Here is a 16,199-nt window from a genome sequence, read left to right on the forward strand (position 1 = left end):
TCAAAGACAGAATCAAATGAAACTATTTTTGATCCCTGTGGTGATGTGGGCAGAAAGATTAGTTTTCCATTTAGTCTAGTCCACTCTGTCCCAGAGGCCTAATTACTCGAGGCTCTCTCCAGACAATGGAAACAACTTACAAGGTTTGTCATTCTTCTCATGACAAGGGGAGCTGTCCAGAGGCTTGCCATGCATGACGGGGTCTCTTCATCATTCTAAAATAGAAAAACTATTATAAAGATCCAGCAGAGACTAACAGTTTGAAGGCATTAGGTGTGATTCTGCCTGAGGAGTATCAGACAGGCTTGGATAGGAAGCCTCTAATGTTTGCTCCTCTTTCCCACTGCCCAATATGTTAAGGTCAGAAGAGCATCATGTTTCACAATTCAGACATCTGAACGTGTAGCTAAAAGCACCTTCCAACCCAAGGGTACGTGAAGAGGTGCCTCTGGCTTTCCAGTTTCACGCCAGCTCATCTTAAAACTCTTCTTGTTCCAGGTCTCTTGTACAAAATAGACTGTCAGCTCCTTCAGGGTATGAAGGATCCTCTGGGTGTCTTCTTTTGAAGAACTGCCCCACTTCCACCTCAGATTTAATTAGACTAGGAGCAGAGTTTCAATAAATTCTCACCCAAAGAACAAAAATAGCAGCCACCCCAAAGCCCTGGGGAATTGCTGTTCTTTCTCACAGGACTTCCCCAGGGTACTTAGGGGAATGGGCAGGAACACACACACACAGCACCTTCAGATTCTCTCCATCAAGAAGGTCCATGAAGCCATCGTCCTCATCAGACAAAGTGGCCGTCACAGGGGACTGGGGCATAAAAAGAGGAACGAAATTCCCCGGTTCACTGCCATCTCTTTCATTGGAGGAAAGCTGGAAGACAGAATTCATGGCTTGTTAATAACTGATCAGACTGGATTTCCTCGGATGGGTCACTAGATTTTATGAGGGAAACATACTGTATTTATTAGAAGTAAAATTTTAACAGATACTCATCAAAGGAAAATGCAGCCTAAGATGATAAAGGATTTGATGTCTACACATAGTCCTGAGTAGAATCAGGCCTGGAAACCTTCACAAAAACCTTTTCTGAGAAGCAATTCACCTTACAGTGGGATCTGGGGAGAGCCTCTAATGAAGGGCAAGGTTTGCTTTATCAGAGGACTGGAATCAGCGAACAGGGAGATCGACATGCGGGCTGTGACACAGGAGGACAACAGGCCGCAATGAGGAACGGTGGGAAGATGCAATCTCTGCCCACAGAATGGCCTAGAGAATGCTCATGTAACTCCAGCTCCGAAGGGGCGCGGTAAAGGGTGGCCTGGTTCTACTGTCTCTCCTAGTCCGTTAGACTTGGAGTTTAAATGGCAAGTGCTGCTTTTAACTGAGGAGTTACTGTGTACTGGACACTACAATACGGTCTGAGGTGTTCAGTTCCATTTAAACCTCACAACACATTAAGGGGAGTAACTCCTTTTCTACTTATTTAGCAAGTCAGGAAACCAATGCTTAAGAGAGGTTACCACAAGACCACATGGCTCACCCGTTTGACTCCAAAGCCCAAGCTTCTCTCACATTTTCTCCTAGGAGAGAGAACCGCTCCTGGAGTAAAAATAGGGTATCTCACTAGGTGACACTGTGTTGTTGTTTGGGGGGGAACCCCCATCGTGAAACTAATATATATTTAATATAGGAAATTTACAAAGATGGTTCCTAAATCTACCATCTAGAGATAAACATTGCTGGGGTACCCAGGTGGCTCAGTCAGTTAAGGGTCAGCCTTCAGCTCAGGTCATGATCTCAGGGTCCTGGGACTGAGCCCCAAGTGGCTCCCTGTTCAGAGCGGAGTCTGCTTCTCCCTTTCCCTCTGCCCTTCCCCCCTGCTGGTACTCTCTCTCTGTCAAATACGTAAAATCTTTAAAAAACAAAAACAAAAACAAAAAACACACCTAGAGATAAACATTACTAATACAAACATTGCTGATAGTGAATTATATCTTTTCCAGGTGCTTCCCAAAGCCAGGAAAAATGTTCAGAGATATACCTCCCACAGTAAGGAGGCAGTCTCAACCTAAGTCCTACAGATAATCCTTAAGACATAAATCCCTTTGTAACAGAACTGCATTAATCCTCAAGTTGCCCTCTTGTTTTCGGAGTCAATTGCCTACCTAGGAAAGAATCCTCTCTGCAGCTAGCCTCCTCTGCTTCAGGCACCAGCTTGCTTCACAGAAATTCTAGGTTGCCTCTGATCCTCCACAAGTGCTCCTGAGCATGCTCTGGGCACATCGGCAAGTTTCCAGCTAGCAGAACCAAGGGGCAGGTAACTTTATCATGGGGCGGCACCCTCTGAAGGCTCACACTAGAATACCAGTATTTGTGGGAAGCCTGGGTGGCTCAGTCAGTTAAGTGTCTGCCTTCAGCTCAGGTCGTGATCCCAGGCGCAGGGATCGAGTCCCCCATCAGGCTCCTTGCTCAGCCAGGAGCCTGCTTCTCCCTCCCCCTCCTGCTCCCCCTGCTTGTGCGCCCTCTCTCTCTGACAAATAAATAAATGAATTCTTAAAAAAATTTTTTTATAATACCAGTATTTGTGACCTAGGTTCTGGGATCCCTAGTGCACATGTGATACAGCAAATGATAGACATGTCACCTATAATTAGGGAAGGCTAGGTGACCACAATAAACCCCACTGTGGTGGTCTTCAAGGGCACACTAAAGATATTTAGTTTTGGATACCCAGTACTTAAAGAATTACTGTGTAGTTGGGAATCAGTAGATTTTGTTAAATCCTGGTCTTATCTGTGTCCTTTGGCAAATCAGCCAACCTCCCTCACCAGACTTTCCCTATCTGTAAAATGGGTTAACTCCAGCTACTTCACAGGCTTATGAGAACATATATAGAAGTGCTTTGTGCAAACGCGAGATGGAGCAATGATACTGGCTGAACCCGAACCTCAGACCACAAGCCAGACTGGAAAGCTGTATTTTCACATGCAAATTCCCAGGAAAGACTGGAAACAAAATGTGGTCATTTCGTTGGGCCTCTCTAGCCTTAGCTGTCAGATCACCAGTAGGCAACTTTGGAAGCAGTGATGCCTCTTTCTGGCAAAGAAATAACCCTGGGGTAGATGGCCCCCAATACTGTCAAGTAGCCCACAGGTAGTAGGTTCACTGGAATTCCCAAAAGTTCTTAATAAACCACCTTTGGAAGAAGCCAAGTGCTGTCTCTGAACAAAACCACTCTGGGAAGTACCTCTTAGCACTCAGGAGGCACTATGAAAGAGCAAGTTTTAAGACCTATAATCCCACCATACACACATTTAGAAGAATGACCCAGGATGCCCACAGATTATTTGCCCAGAATTGATAAGGTCAAATATTCCTTGCTCAAGTTCAATATTCCAAACAGACCATCTCTTACTCTGCTTCTGCCTGTCTGCTCTCCAGACAGCAAAAACACCAAAAAATGTGACAGTCTAGTTTCAAATGACAAAGTCAAGGTAAAGACAAGAGCTACTGTAGTGTCTTCGACTCCGGGTTCAAGAAGGTGCTTTAATTCTGTTCCCATCAGGAACTCCCCTGTGAAAGCCAGGGCACATACCATCCGAGCTGGGGCAGAGTTCTGCCTCTGTGTGAAGAGATCTTTACTCTCCTCAAGTCCATGAGAATGCAGGCAGCCACGAGATGCCGGTCTTATTGGCTTCTTAAACTCAAAGGCTTCCTGCAAGACAGTAGAGTCAAGACATATTCCACTGTCCATGAAAACCAGGGCCTCAGCTGTAGCTCGGGTGAGACAGCCAAGGGAGCAGGCACTGCTCACCTTTGTAATTGCCTCCAAACTAAGTACCCATTTCTGAGCTTAACTCCAACACTAGATCTGTGTCACGAAGAATTTCACAGACTTTGTCAACAGCTGACTTCTAAGGCAGCATTTTTTCTCTCACCACAAAGACTATTTCCTGACACAAACATAAATATCGGCCAAGTATACAAAACACTGAGTTAATAAGCTAAACCCAATCAACAACTTCCTAAAATCTAAAGGGTTTCAGTACAATTGCCTGTGCATGGGAGCCAAAACTTTTCACTCCAGATTTGTTTGAAGATTTTGTATTTTCCACCTTCTTCCTACCAACAGGAGGTAATTATTTTCCACTTACTGTACTCTATACTCAAAGCAATGGAAAATTAAGAAAACTACTGTTTTTACTCAACAGCATGAATGAATTGCACATGTTGAGTGAAAGCCAGAAGTGACAGAATACATTCTGTATGATTCCATTTACTTCAAGTTTGAAAGCACTTATAATCCGCCTACCTAAAACAGCCACTTCACTTGTGATGAAGTGCTCAGAGCAGTAACAGCTAATTTCAGAGTATGCACAAGCCAACACAGGACTAAGTACTTTCTATGCATTAACTCATAACCATCACCGATCACCCCCATTTTACAGATGAGGAAGAAACTAGGCCGTACAGGTTAAGTGATGTGCCTAAGATCACAAGAGCTCTTTCTTTAGCCACCATCTATGCTCCTTCCCCTCCACAACAAAATTCCAAGCGGGCAATCCTGGGAAAAGCCAAGTTCAGGGGAAAACCAGGCATCAGTACAGCTTGTGTGTCCAGTAGAAGGCACTACACACACACACACGCACGCACACACGCACGCGCGCCAAGGCAGTGCTCCAAGCACTCAAGGCAGGAACTCACTTATGTATTGTCCCTCAGAACCACTCACAAAGTTGCTAAAGGAATCACTGGGAGAATTTATGGAGGCAGTAGGTTTTACACAAAGTCTGAGAGATGATAAGGATTATAAACTGTGGCATTTTAGCAGGCAATGGAAAGGGGAGGAAATCAACATGGGGACATAGTGAGAATGAAGGCTGGAAAAACTGAGCCAAGTCACTGAACTGTTTTGGGTGATTACCCTGTGCAATGCACCTGGCAGGTATGAGAGAAAAGCCAGGCCAGGGTGTTCCTGGACTTTTGGATGGATCACCACAAGTTCACCCTCTAAGCTACCAGTTCAGTTACTCTGTGATTCCCTGAGACTTGTTGGCCCTGTTCTTTCAAATACTGCCAAGAAGCCTTTTCCTAAGCTTACCACTCATCCCACGGTGAGCACAAAGAGGCAGGGCCTGGGCAGACCCTTCTGGATAAAGTATTCATGGATACAATTACTCCTAAGGGCTACCATCTGAGCAACTCCTCCCTGCCAGGAACCATTTTAAATGCTTTATATACATTATCTTATTTAATTCCATAATGCCCTACAAGTTACTGCTACTCATATTTTATAAACAAAGAAATGAAGAAGCCTAAAAAGAAGTAATGGGTCAAGGTCACACAAGCAGGATTCAAATCCAGGTTTCTCTGACTGCAAAGACCATGCATGACTTTGGTGAAGGTCTAGTTTCCCAGAAAGCAGCCCAGCCACTTCTCTAAGCCACTGACACCTGTGGCTTTACCTCTATCCTAGATTAGTACATTGAGACCACTCACGTTTTCCTTGTTCTCATCCTGCTCCATCAGCTGAAAGACATCATGGTCAAGAGAATCAGAATGGCTCCTCTTCAGAGCTGGGCTACATCCCAAGAGCTTCTGCTGACAAAATGAAAAAAAGACGTTAGGGTAGATAAATGACAATTCAATGAAACTCAGGTTCAAAAGAAAAACAAAAATGGCAGTGGGGGGTGGGGTTTATCTCCTCACACACTGCAGGTGGTAACCAAGAAATGTGGCCAGGGTTCCACCTTGCCACAACATGGGGTAGGAGATCCCGCTACATGGCTTCCCACCTAACCTCACAAGGTAGGTCTACAGCTCTCTCAGCAGAGATTTAGGGTGCCAAACCAATCCAAAAATACATTTGCAAAAAAAAGAATACTTCCTGTATCTAACTGGTAGTTAGAACTGAAGGTGAGGTTGTTTAGGTGTTTTGAGTGCTTACAAGACTAAGGAAAAGCAGTCTTTGCTGCCTAAATTAAGGTCTCCCATCAAGGTCACACTGATAGCTAAGGAGACAGATAATATGAATTAGCTCAAAATAAAAAGGGAACTAACTTACAGGCAGAAAACTTATTCTCCTCATGGGATTTTCAAGGCTGCAATGAGATCAGAAGGTAAACAATGAGAATAAAACAAGAGAGAGGTATTCATATTAGTAGATGCAGTGGTCTAGTCTATAGTTTGGGGAGGGGGCAGTCAAACATCCCCATTTTAGGCAAGATCGAAGAACAGATTTCTGAGGCTGTCCTGTTCTCACAAGCACCCCCAACATTACTGAACTTCTAGGTAAAAAGAGCAAGCCCAGGTCTTTTAAAATACACATTTCTCGGGGCGCCTGGGTGGCTCAGTCGGTTAAGCGGCTGCCTTTGGCTCGGGTCATGATCTCAGGGTCCTGGGATCGAGCCCCACATCGGGCTTTCCGCTCAGCAGGGAGTTTGCTTCTCCTTCTCTCTCTCTCGGATAAAGAGAGAAAATCTTAAAAAAAAAGAAATACACATTTCTCTTAAGTCTATGATGCCAGAGGGTGAAGTAAGGGTTTGGGCAAGACTCGGAAGAGAACACCACAAATTACAGCTAAAATAAAGGATGGGGAGTCCTAAAAACTGCTGGCACAAACAACTCATTCTCTAAAGGCACCAGACTTATTTATAGGATCCACATTTATAGGACCCTTACTCAGGTCAGCTAAATCCAGGGCTCCCATCCAGAGCACAAAGAATTTCAATAAAAAATTAAGAAAAGTCTTTCCTAAGCACAAATTTTTAAAACCAGTGAATACATACTTTTCTTTACTGTCCAAGGGCCCAGGAGAATCCAGACAGAAGCCTGTGGGAAATAATAAAACCTCAGGAAAATAATACATGAGATATCATTTTGTCATTAAAATAAAAATACTACTAGTACTGTTTCCTTAAGCCATCAATCAAGACTCATGGCTTGGACTTTTGCCGGAATTAAAGTGGCATCATCTGATTGTCAAAAACTTCATATCTGCACAAGTCTTAACATTTTCATGGTATATCTACCAATCCCCTTTTCCTACTTACAAATACCATCAAGGGAATACGATGTGACAATTAAACATAATCTTTTGATGACTAGTTGGTTATTCAGAGATTAGTCAGGTAACTTTCTGTGAGTGCTGACCATGGAAAGAACAGGTACCGGTTTTCTGGAATAGTTCTGACTTCAAAATATTTTATCTTGTCAGATCATATGTGTAATTTGGGGGTTTGGAAAAATACATTTATTAGTCCTATGACAAGCCAAGTATTCACTGCCTTTAAATAACACCAAGTAAGGTGCTCATCTCACCAAAGGGAGCAAGGTGTAGGAGACACCTCTCAGTATGGCCCAGACCCACCAGCGTCTGCCTAGTGCATTACCTCTCCACATAACTTTGCAGGAAGTCAAGTATTAGCTCTGATACTCTCATCTGCCACACTGCCACAAGTAAGCATCCTATCCCTAGTTCTTAAGAAGTCTACATTTTAAGAGGTGCCTGGGTGGCTTAGTCCGTTAAGCGTCTGCCTTCAGCTCAGGTCATGGTCTCAGGGTCCTGGGATCGAGCCCCGCATTGGGCTCCCTGCTCGGCGGGAGGCCTGCTTCTCCCTCTCACTGTCTCTCTCTCTCTGTCAAATAAATACCTGGAAATTTAAAAAAAAAAAAAAAAAAAAAAAAAGAAGTCTACATTTTAAGATCTTTGCTCTTATTTCCTAACTTAAAGCATCTGTGCAAATATAACCATGAATTTATGAATTAGAGTAAAATGCACTGGTCCATTTCCTCCACAGCAGGCTCAGTGAAACAATAATTTGACTCCGTGTTTCAACCAATATGCTTTTCTGGGCTTGATGTTATAGTTCATTTTACCCAACTACTCATCCTCAAGATCAAGCACCCACCACCTCCATGCAGACACTGGACACTTGTTTCCTCCATAAACTACCACAGGGCCTTCTTTGTCTTGTTTTAAGGGTATTTGTCATGGAATGCCATGACTCTTGTTTATTGTCTCAACTAGTCACCAGACTAAGTTCCTAGGTGAAGCGCACATTACAACAAATTCCCAAGTTTTGATCCCCATGTAGTAAACATATAATAAATGTTACAGACTACAGGAATACCTGAATCGGTTGACTCAGAGGAGCCCATTCTCTGCAGACTGCTGTTTCTCACCTCCAGCGGCTGTTCATATTCACTGAAAGCAAGAGAAAGAATTCTATGTATTTCTAAAACATAATTACAAGGTTACATACAGGAGACAGGCCATGAGGTTAGCAAGTATCCAGGCTGCTCTTAACCATCTACTTCTAAGGCCACACCACAGACCCCATTTTGCCACCCAAAACACCCAGTTAGCACTTGAATATAAAAGATGAGAATGGAGTGGGTAGGCATGGCCTGGGTCAGGCTGTAGAAAAGAGGACTATGATGGAGTATTTCCTGAAACGAGAGCATGTGTTCTAGGTACCTGCTAGGACGAAAGATGAATCAGACCAGTTCCTGCTTTTCAGAGGTTGGAAAACGTACAAGACATGTGCTTACAGAGAAAATGGGACGTCCAAAACTGAAGGGTAATCAGCTCCACCAAAACACCCTGGGATGCATGTTTTGCCATAAGGAAAAGTCCAGGGAGCTTTTGAGGATGGGAAGTTGAATAAAAAGGCCTGGCCTTAGGAAAGCAGGGGTGGACATCAGGAATGTGCACGGGCTAAGGAACTGAGATGATTTTGCACATACTCCAGGAAAGAAAATGCCATGTCTCTCTGTAGAGAAGGAACAAAGCTCGCAGGAAGCTAAGATCCTTCGAGATGGTTCAGCAAAGGGTGGAAGTGAGCGCCTGAAAAGGTCCGCTTTGCCCCGTGGGGTAGATTACAAAGAGCTTCCTGGGACTGGGACAGAAGAGTACAAAGCAATCTGAAGGGGGTGGCCAAGGTGGGGAACCCGGGCCGACCCCACACCCTACCGGGCCCGGCTCGGGGCTGAGGGCGGCCCTGGAGGGTCGGAACGGCCTCTCCCGCCCAACATTCCGCCTGGGGGGAGGGTGCACATGGCGGGCCCCAAATCAGGGGGGCGGCCCACGAGCGGCAGACAGGTCTCGCCCCGCTCCGGGCCCGTTTCCCAGCCGGATTCCCCCCGAGAGCCGTGTGGGAGCCCAGCGGCCTGCGGCACCGCTCGCCAATCCCTCCTCACCTGCCCAGCCCCTGCAGCCGGTCCATGGTGACCGTCAGGTTGGTGACAGGCGACAGGCCCCCGGAGGCTGGTGCGCCGAACAGCGCTTTCACGACGGGCTGCGGCGCGGGAGGGGGACTGCAGGCGAAGAGCAGGCGGCGGCGGTGCGGGGGCTCCGGGCCCAGTTCCATGGCGGCGCCCGGCCTCCCAGGGCTCCCGCTCTCTCTTCCTCCGCCTCCGCCGCGCCCGCCCCGCCCCGCCGGCACCGGCCTCGGCCGCGCGCCCTGCTGCGGGCGCCCGCGGGTCAAACACAAACACGACCCCGCGGTTCAGGGACGCGGCTGCCGCGGGCAAGCGGCGCGGACGGGCGGGTGTGTAGACCCGGCAGGCGCCAGCCACATGCACGGGTGATTCCCCCGCACCCCGCGAGGCCAGCGGGCGGGCGGGTGCCGGCAACCTGAAGATTAAATCCAAACAAACGCGTCGGGTCAAGAAGAGAAAGCGGCCAGGGCCGCGAAGCAACGGCCAGGGCTCACACTCTCTTCGCTTTTCTCTTTTTTGCCCGAACCTGGGGTCGCAGAGCACCAAGCGGACCTTCACCTCCCTTCCGGGCTGTCGCTGCCGAGGTGGCCTTTCGCGGTAATAGCTGCTCACTAGGGACCGCCGCTGCCCCGCCCCCTTCCCTAGTTGGCGCCAAACGGAATCCACCAATCAGTAAGCAACTTCTTCTCCTCGCTCCCGAATGGCAGCTACGCTGGGCCAATGAGAGGGGAAGAAGGAAGCAGCTCGCGGGGCTCGGCGAGGTCACCCGCTCTCCGAAAGGGGCGGGGCCTAGAGGAGGCCCGAGCCGATCCGAACGAGAGGGGGCGCTCAGAGGTCAATGAAAACTCCCAGCAGAACCTGCGAGGCGCGGGTAGAGACGGAGAGCCCTCTCTTGCCCCGTTGCGTGCTGGGAAGCGTAGTTCCCACCCCGCACTGCGGTCCAGGCACCTCTTACCCGCTGTGGGCCACCGCTGCGTAGCCTTTACCCGGAGGTCCATGCACAGAGGGGACGTGCAACCTGGAGAGAGCCGTCCTGGCCACTGGGGGCCGGGCCGGGCCCAGCCTTGGCTCGACCTGTAACCGTGCGGTACTGTAGGCCCCTCTCTTCCGACCGGGGTCTGCAGGCCCCAATTTTGTAACGAGGGTAGGAACTGGATGTCCCAAGGACTGGACTCTACGTCTCGAACTCCAGGCCCCAACAGCGAAACGCTTAACATTCCTGCGGTGCTGGCCACGAACTGACCAATAGACTTGAACCCTGTGATACAGGCTGCCAGACTCTGCGTTCATTGCTCACCTCCATTTTAAGCTCTTACTGTATTTTTCAGAATCATTTCCTTCGTTTCTACCCTTTCTTACCCTATTGGGTGGCTCCAAATAGCAGTGCCATAAATATAATAATAGTTAACACTTATATAGTGTTTATGTGCCAGACACTGTTCCAAGTGCTTTATCTGTACTAATTTATTTAATCCTTACAACTCTATGAGGGAAGAATTGTTCCCATTTTATAGGTGACCATATTTATTTTTATTTATTTATTTTTAAAGATTTTGTTTATTTATTTGAGAGAGAGAATGAGAGAGAGCGTGAGAGGGGGTTGGGTCAGAGGGAGAAGCAGACTCCCCGCCGAGCAGGGAGCCCGATGTGGGACTCGATCCGGGGACTCCAGGATCATGACCTGAGCCGAAGGCAGTCGCTTAACCAACTGAGCCACCAGGCACCCACACCATATTTATTTTTATATCTCCTGCATCAATGGCAGGTCCTAGATCCAATGATTTTATAAAATGATCGGTGATCAGGCTGCAAGAGGATTTGTCTGTAGACAGCATGCTTAGAGCAGACATTCTGCTTCTTTAGACTGTATATTTATTTTAGGTGTCTGGTGGAGATTATGACCATTACCTCGGCTTAGGGCCAGCCATCGAATTCACTCAATTCAGTGTTTCTTTGAAAATCTTTTGCTTTCAAGGATTTGCATTACACAAATAATACAAAATGATTATAGCCTTAGAAAATACAGATAAACACAATTTAAAACATCATCTGTAATTTTACCATCATCAAGGACACAACTGTCAATATTTTAAACTTTTTTAAAAACATTTTAAGCTTTGCATGTGTGTGCGTCGTAAACATACAATCAGTATTCGTTTCAGAGTCAAATAAAGGAATTGAAAGCTCACCCTTCTAGGGATGCCTGGGTGGCTCAGTTGGCTAAGCATCTGCCTTTGGCTCAGGCCCTGATCCCGGGGTCCTGGAATTGAGTCCTGTATGGGGCTCCCTTCTCAGCCGAAGGCAGTCGCTTAACCAACTGAGCCACCCAGGTGCCCCTTGGGGCTCCCTTCTCAATGGGGAGCTTGCTTCTCCCTCTGCCTGCCGCTCCCTCTGCTTGTGTGCTCTGTCTCTCTCTGACAAATAAATAAATAAAATCTTTTATAAAAAAAGAAAGTCTCCCAGGCGCCTGGGTGGCTCAGTTGGTTAAGCGACTGCCTTCGGCTCAGGTCATGATCCTGGAGTCCCGGGATCGAGTCCTGCATCGGGCTCCCTGCTCGGCGAGGAGCCTGCTTCTCCCTCCCTCTGACCCTCCCCCCCATCATGTACTCTCTCTCTCTCTCATTCTCGCTCTCTCAAATAAATAAATCTTTAAAAAAAAAGAAAGAAAGTCTCCCTCCTTGCCTGAATAGACATTCCCCGAGTGGGATCAGCCCAAGAGGACTAACATACGGAAGCATTTCCATCAGCAAGTCCAAGTACCGGAATAAAAACTTGATGTCTGAAATGTGAAATGGAAGCAAAAGGAGAAGCATAGTTTCACCGAACCATTTCCCCCATTCACTTAGGCATGCTCTCTGAAATCCTGGAGGAGCACTAGGGTACGGGAGGAACGCTGCACTGAACTGGGAGGTCTGAGTTCTAATATGATTCTGCTTTGGGGCAAGTCAATTTTTGCTCATTCTTTCAGTCTCTACTAAAAGCCTACCAGTTTGCTAGGTCAAACAGTCAGGGTTTTCCTGGACACTAGCCTGAAAGGCCCTTCTTACCTCCGTTGTCACTTCACTCAGCAAATACCTACCCTTTCCAGGAAAGCTCTACCCTCAGACATCCCAACTGATGTTGGTAACTATTCCCGTTACCATCCACCTTCCAGGCACCATACATTTACATTTGATTCTGTAATTATTGGATCAGGGTGAGTCCCCCCCCAAAATGACTATACACTTAAAAGCGTAGGGACCCTGCCTTTTTCTCCCCTTTGTTTAGTACCAACCAGGCCCTGGTACTCCTCAGAACATACAGACCGAATACACGCTACAAAGAAAAAGTGTAACCCCTTTGGGGGTAGGGGGGAAGAAGAAGAAGAAAAAAAAAAGTATGAATGCTTTGAGTGTTTAAGAAGGGAATCTGATCTGATCTGGTACGTCCCTGAGGAAATGTCCAGAAGGATAAATCCTTAGGAGGTGGAAGAGAGTGTTCTGGGCAGAGGGACAGGCCCTAAGCAAAGGCTCTGAGGCTGGACGAAGTGTCTGGTGCAGAGCAGACAACAGTGGGAGAAGAGGAGGCTGGGGAGGGCCCAGACTGCAGGGGCTTGGAGACCACATTCTGGAACTTGGACTTTATCTCAAATGCTATGGGAAATGAAGCAAGATTTACATTTACATTTTAAGCAGATAACCCTGGCTGCAAAATGGGGAATTGATTTCAGAGCAGCAATGGGAGAGCTGGGGAGACCAGTCTGGAGAGGATCACAAGGTCCTGCTGTGAGAAGGTGGTGACTTGAACGAGGCAGGAGGTGATGTAGAGGGGGGAAGTATGTCTCCGTTGGACCTGTGAGTGGTGACGGAGGTGGATCACAACTGTGTCTCCCGGATAGTGAGGTGCCCAAGCAGGGTTCCTGCCTCCTCCCTGCCACTCCTTGGCAACCACAGAAACTTGGCTTTTAAATCTGCATTAGGTATTGCAGTGCCTTGTCCATTTTGCTTGGAGAAAGGAGTCCCTCGTTAAACAAAAAATCCGAATAGCTTTCCATCAGTGTATCAGACTTAATTTCTGGGGCGAAAGAAACATTCCTTTTCTGATTTCATGTTTTATGTGTGCTCATTCTCCTTTCACCCACCTGTGCTGGTAGCAGGTTTGGGTTGATTCTGCCTGGTTATGGGAGGCAGCATGAGCCACCCCCACCCCCCAGGCTCTCAGGTTTCTGTTTACAATAAAAAGGAGGGTCAGAGCTTTCAAAGATCAATGAGCTGTCCAGGAAGCTGTATAACTAGTGTGTTAGATGCTGTCAAGGTGAGGAGGAGTCCCTACCATCAGAGGTTCCCAAATTCTGGTTCTACATCACAATCATATGGGGACTCATTTATTGAGTAGATAATCCATTTGTTCGGTACAAATTCAAATGATACCAAAAAGTCCTACAGTAAATCTCCTCCTCACTCCTGTGCCAGCTACCCTGTTTTCTTCCCTGTTGGTCACCACTGTGGCCAGCTATTTTGTGTCCCTAGAGTCTGTGTCTATGCTTACAGTACATTCTCTCCCACATATACTTTTGATTTTTCCCTGACAGCAACATATTATAAACACTGTCCTGAACATTTCTTTTTTCACTTGATGTACTTGGAGATGGTTCAATATCACAGAATTCCTCAGTTTCTTCTTCTTCTTCTTCTTCTTCTTCTTCTTCTTTTAAGATTTTATTTATTCATTTGAGAGAGAGAGTGCATGAGAGGTGGGGGGAAGAGGTAAGGGGGAAGAGCAGAGGGAGAGGAAATAGATTCCCCACTGAGCAGGGAGCCTGACATGGGCCTCAATCCCAGGACCCTGAGATCATGACCTGAGCCTAAGGCAGGTGCTTAACCGACTGAGCCACCCAGGTGCCCCCCTCAGTTTCTTTTTTGATGACTACCAATTTGGGGAGCTTTTTTGAAAATACAGACGCCTGGTCTCCCTTGGATTTTTTGATGTCACAGTTTTAGCATGGGGCTCTGCTTGGTATCTGTGCGATCAGAAAGTTCTCTGAATTGTTCTGATACACAACCAGGTTGGGGAACAACTGAACTGTTTGGATTTTAAGGACATCGAGGACCAGAGATCACACACATTATTTATTTATTTATTTTTAAAAAAGATTTTATTTATTTCTTTGAGAGAGAGAGAATGAGAGATAGAGAGCATGAGAGGGAAGAGGGTCAGAGGGAGAAGCAGACTCCCCGCTGAGCAGGGAGCCCGATGTGGGACTCGATCCCAGGACCCTGGGATCATGACCTGAGCCGAAGGCAGTCGCTTAACCAACTGAGCCACCCAGGCGCCCTACACACATTATTTGATATGTAATTTGAACAAGTCTTGTAGGATGGTATTCTGAGCACAGGCTACGTCTTGTCTCATGGCTAAATGTTTGCTCTTGAATGACAGTCTTTTCTAGCAGGAGCCCCTCCATTTTTTTCATGGGTGCTCCTGAACAGTTTCACCCACCCCCGCTACTTCTTCAGCCTTATCCCCACAGAACTCCCAAGTTCCTGCCTCCAGTCCGAATCTCCCTCCTGAATTCCAGCCCCTCATCTGAATCCACCTAGAAATGGCCCACTGGCAACACAACTCTACTTGCCTCAAGTTCGCATCTCTTTCCTCCCCAGGGCTCTTGGCAGGAAATGGCACCATCATCTATCTGTTCCTTCTCCTCGCTGCTGCCCTGGTCTAGTTGGACTCCCAAGCCCTGGCCCCAAGTGATCTTTCTAAATGCAAATCTGATTTCTTCTTCCTTCTTTCTCTGCTCAAAGGCCTGCCTGTACCCACCACATTGCTTAAAGCAGGGGCTCTCATACATTTTGGACCTGTGACCCAGAACACACATTTCTTTTTTTTTTTTTTTTTTTAAAGATTTTATTTATTTATTTGAGAGAGAGAGAATGAGAGATAGCGCGAGAGGGAAGAGGGTCAGAGGGAGAAGCAGACTCCCTGCTGAGCAGGGAGCCCGATGCGGGACTGGATCCCGGGACTCCAGGATCATGACCTGAGCCGAAGGCAGTCGCTTAACCAACTGAGCCACCCAGGTGCCCCAGAACACACATTTCAGAAAGTTTCCAATACATCATTTATTCATACTTCAAGCAACACACTCTTTTCTATTTTATTTTATGTCACTTAAAAAATCCTGGTAATTGGGGTGCCTGGGTGGCTCAGTCGTTAAGCGTCTGCCTTCGGTTCAGGTCATGATCCTGGGGTCCTAGGATCGAGCCCCGCATCGGGCTCCCTGCTCAGTGGGAAGCCTGCTTCTCCCTCTCCCACTCCCCCTGCTTGTGTTCCCTCTCTCGCTGTGTCTCTTTCTGTCAAATAAATGGAACCTTTAAAAAAAAAAAAATCCTCGTAATGAGGGGTGCCTGGGTGGCTCAGTCGATTAAGCATGCATCCGACTCTTTGGCTCAAGTCATGATCTCAGGGTTGGGAGATCTAGCTTGGTGCTGGGCGTGGAGGCTGCTTAAGATTCTCTCTCTCCCTCCCCACCCCTCTCTCTTTCTCTAAAAAACCAAAAACCAAAACCGAAAACCAAACCAAACAAAATTAATACTATGATGGCTTTTGACCTATAGTTTGAAAAGCAATGGGTGACAGGATGAAGCCCAAAACCTTTGGCCCAGCACACCAGATCCTTTACGGTGAGGCACCCTCCTCTCCCGCTCCATCTCGATTCCCTCACAAGCACCCCAGCACCAGCCATGACCCTCCTGGCCCTCCAGAAACCTGACACTACTTAGGCCTCTCTGCTGTCACAGTCCCCACGGGTCCAGGGTGCCCTCCCCTGCCCAGTTCACTATTTCAAATATTTTCCTCCCTTAAATCTGAAAAATTTCTTCCCTCTGCTCCTGTCTGGGGAGATTCATACTTGCTTCAACATCCCTATTCTTGCATTCATTCATCCAACAAATATTTATTGGTTACTGGGACAAACAGGGAGGGTTGGAAATAAA

General features: G+C 47.2%; 1 protein-coding gene across 5 annotated transcripts in view; it reads right to left on the minus strand.

Moving 5' to 3' along the window:
• CDC25A (cell division cycle 25A) overlaps positions 1–9,849 on the minus strand; it is a 28,101-nt gene extending 18,252 nt beyond the window's left edge. Inside the window, exons 1-9 of one of the 5 annotated variants that reach the window (XM_073901104.1) lie at positions 9,755–9,849; positions 9,208–9,643; positions 8,139–8,212; positions 6,795–6,837; positions 6,071–6,107; positions 5,506–5,607; positions 3,602–3,721; positions 742–876; positions 141–215 (exon numbers count right to left, since the gene is read on the minus strand). In XM_073901104.1, the coding sequence (XP_073757205.1) occupies positions 141–215; positions 742–876; positions 3,602–3,721; positions 5,506–5,607; positions 6,071–6,107; positions 6,795–6,837; positions 8,139–8,212; positions 9,208–9,377 (756 nt within the window). In that variant the 5' untranslated portion in view covers positions 9,378–9,643; positions 9,755–9,849. Of the gene's footprint in view, positions 1–140; positions 216–741; positions 877–3,601; positions 3,722–5,505; positions 5,608–6,070; positions 6,108–6,794; positions 6,838–8,138; positions 8,213–9,207 lie in introns of all 5 variants that reach the window. The other 4 variants (XM_025885577.2, XM_025885578.2, XM_025885579.2 and 1 more) reach the window with 4 other exon arrangements.
• Positions 9,850–16,199: the final 6,350 nt, after the last annotated feature.

Source organism: Callorhinus ursinus, unplaced genomic scaffold (assembly GCF_003265705.2).
Source record: "Callorhinus ursinus isolate GAN/ISIS: 27379988/994484 unplaced genomic scaffold, GSC_fseal_2.0 scaffold15, whole genome shotgun sequence".
Lineage (NCBI taxonomy): Eukaryota > Metazoa > Chordata > Mammalia > Carnivora > Otariidae > Callorhinus > Callorhinus ursinus.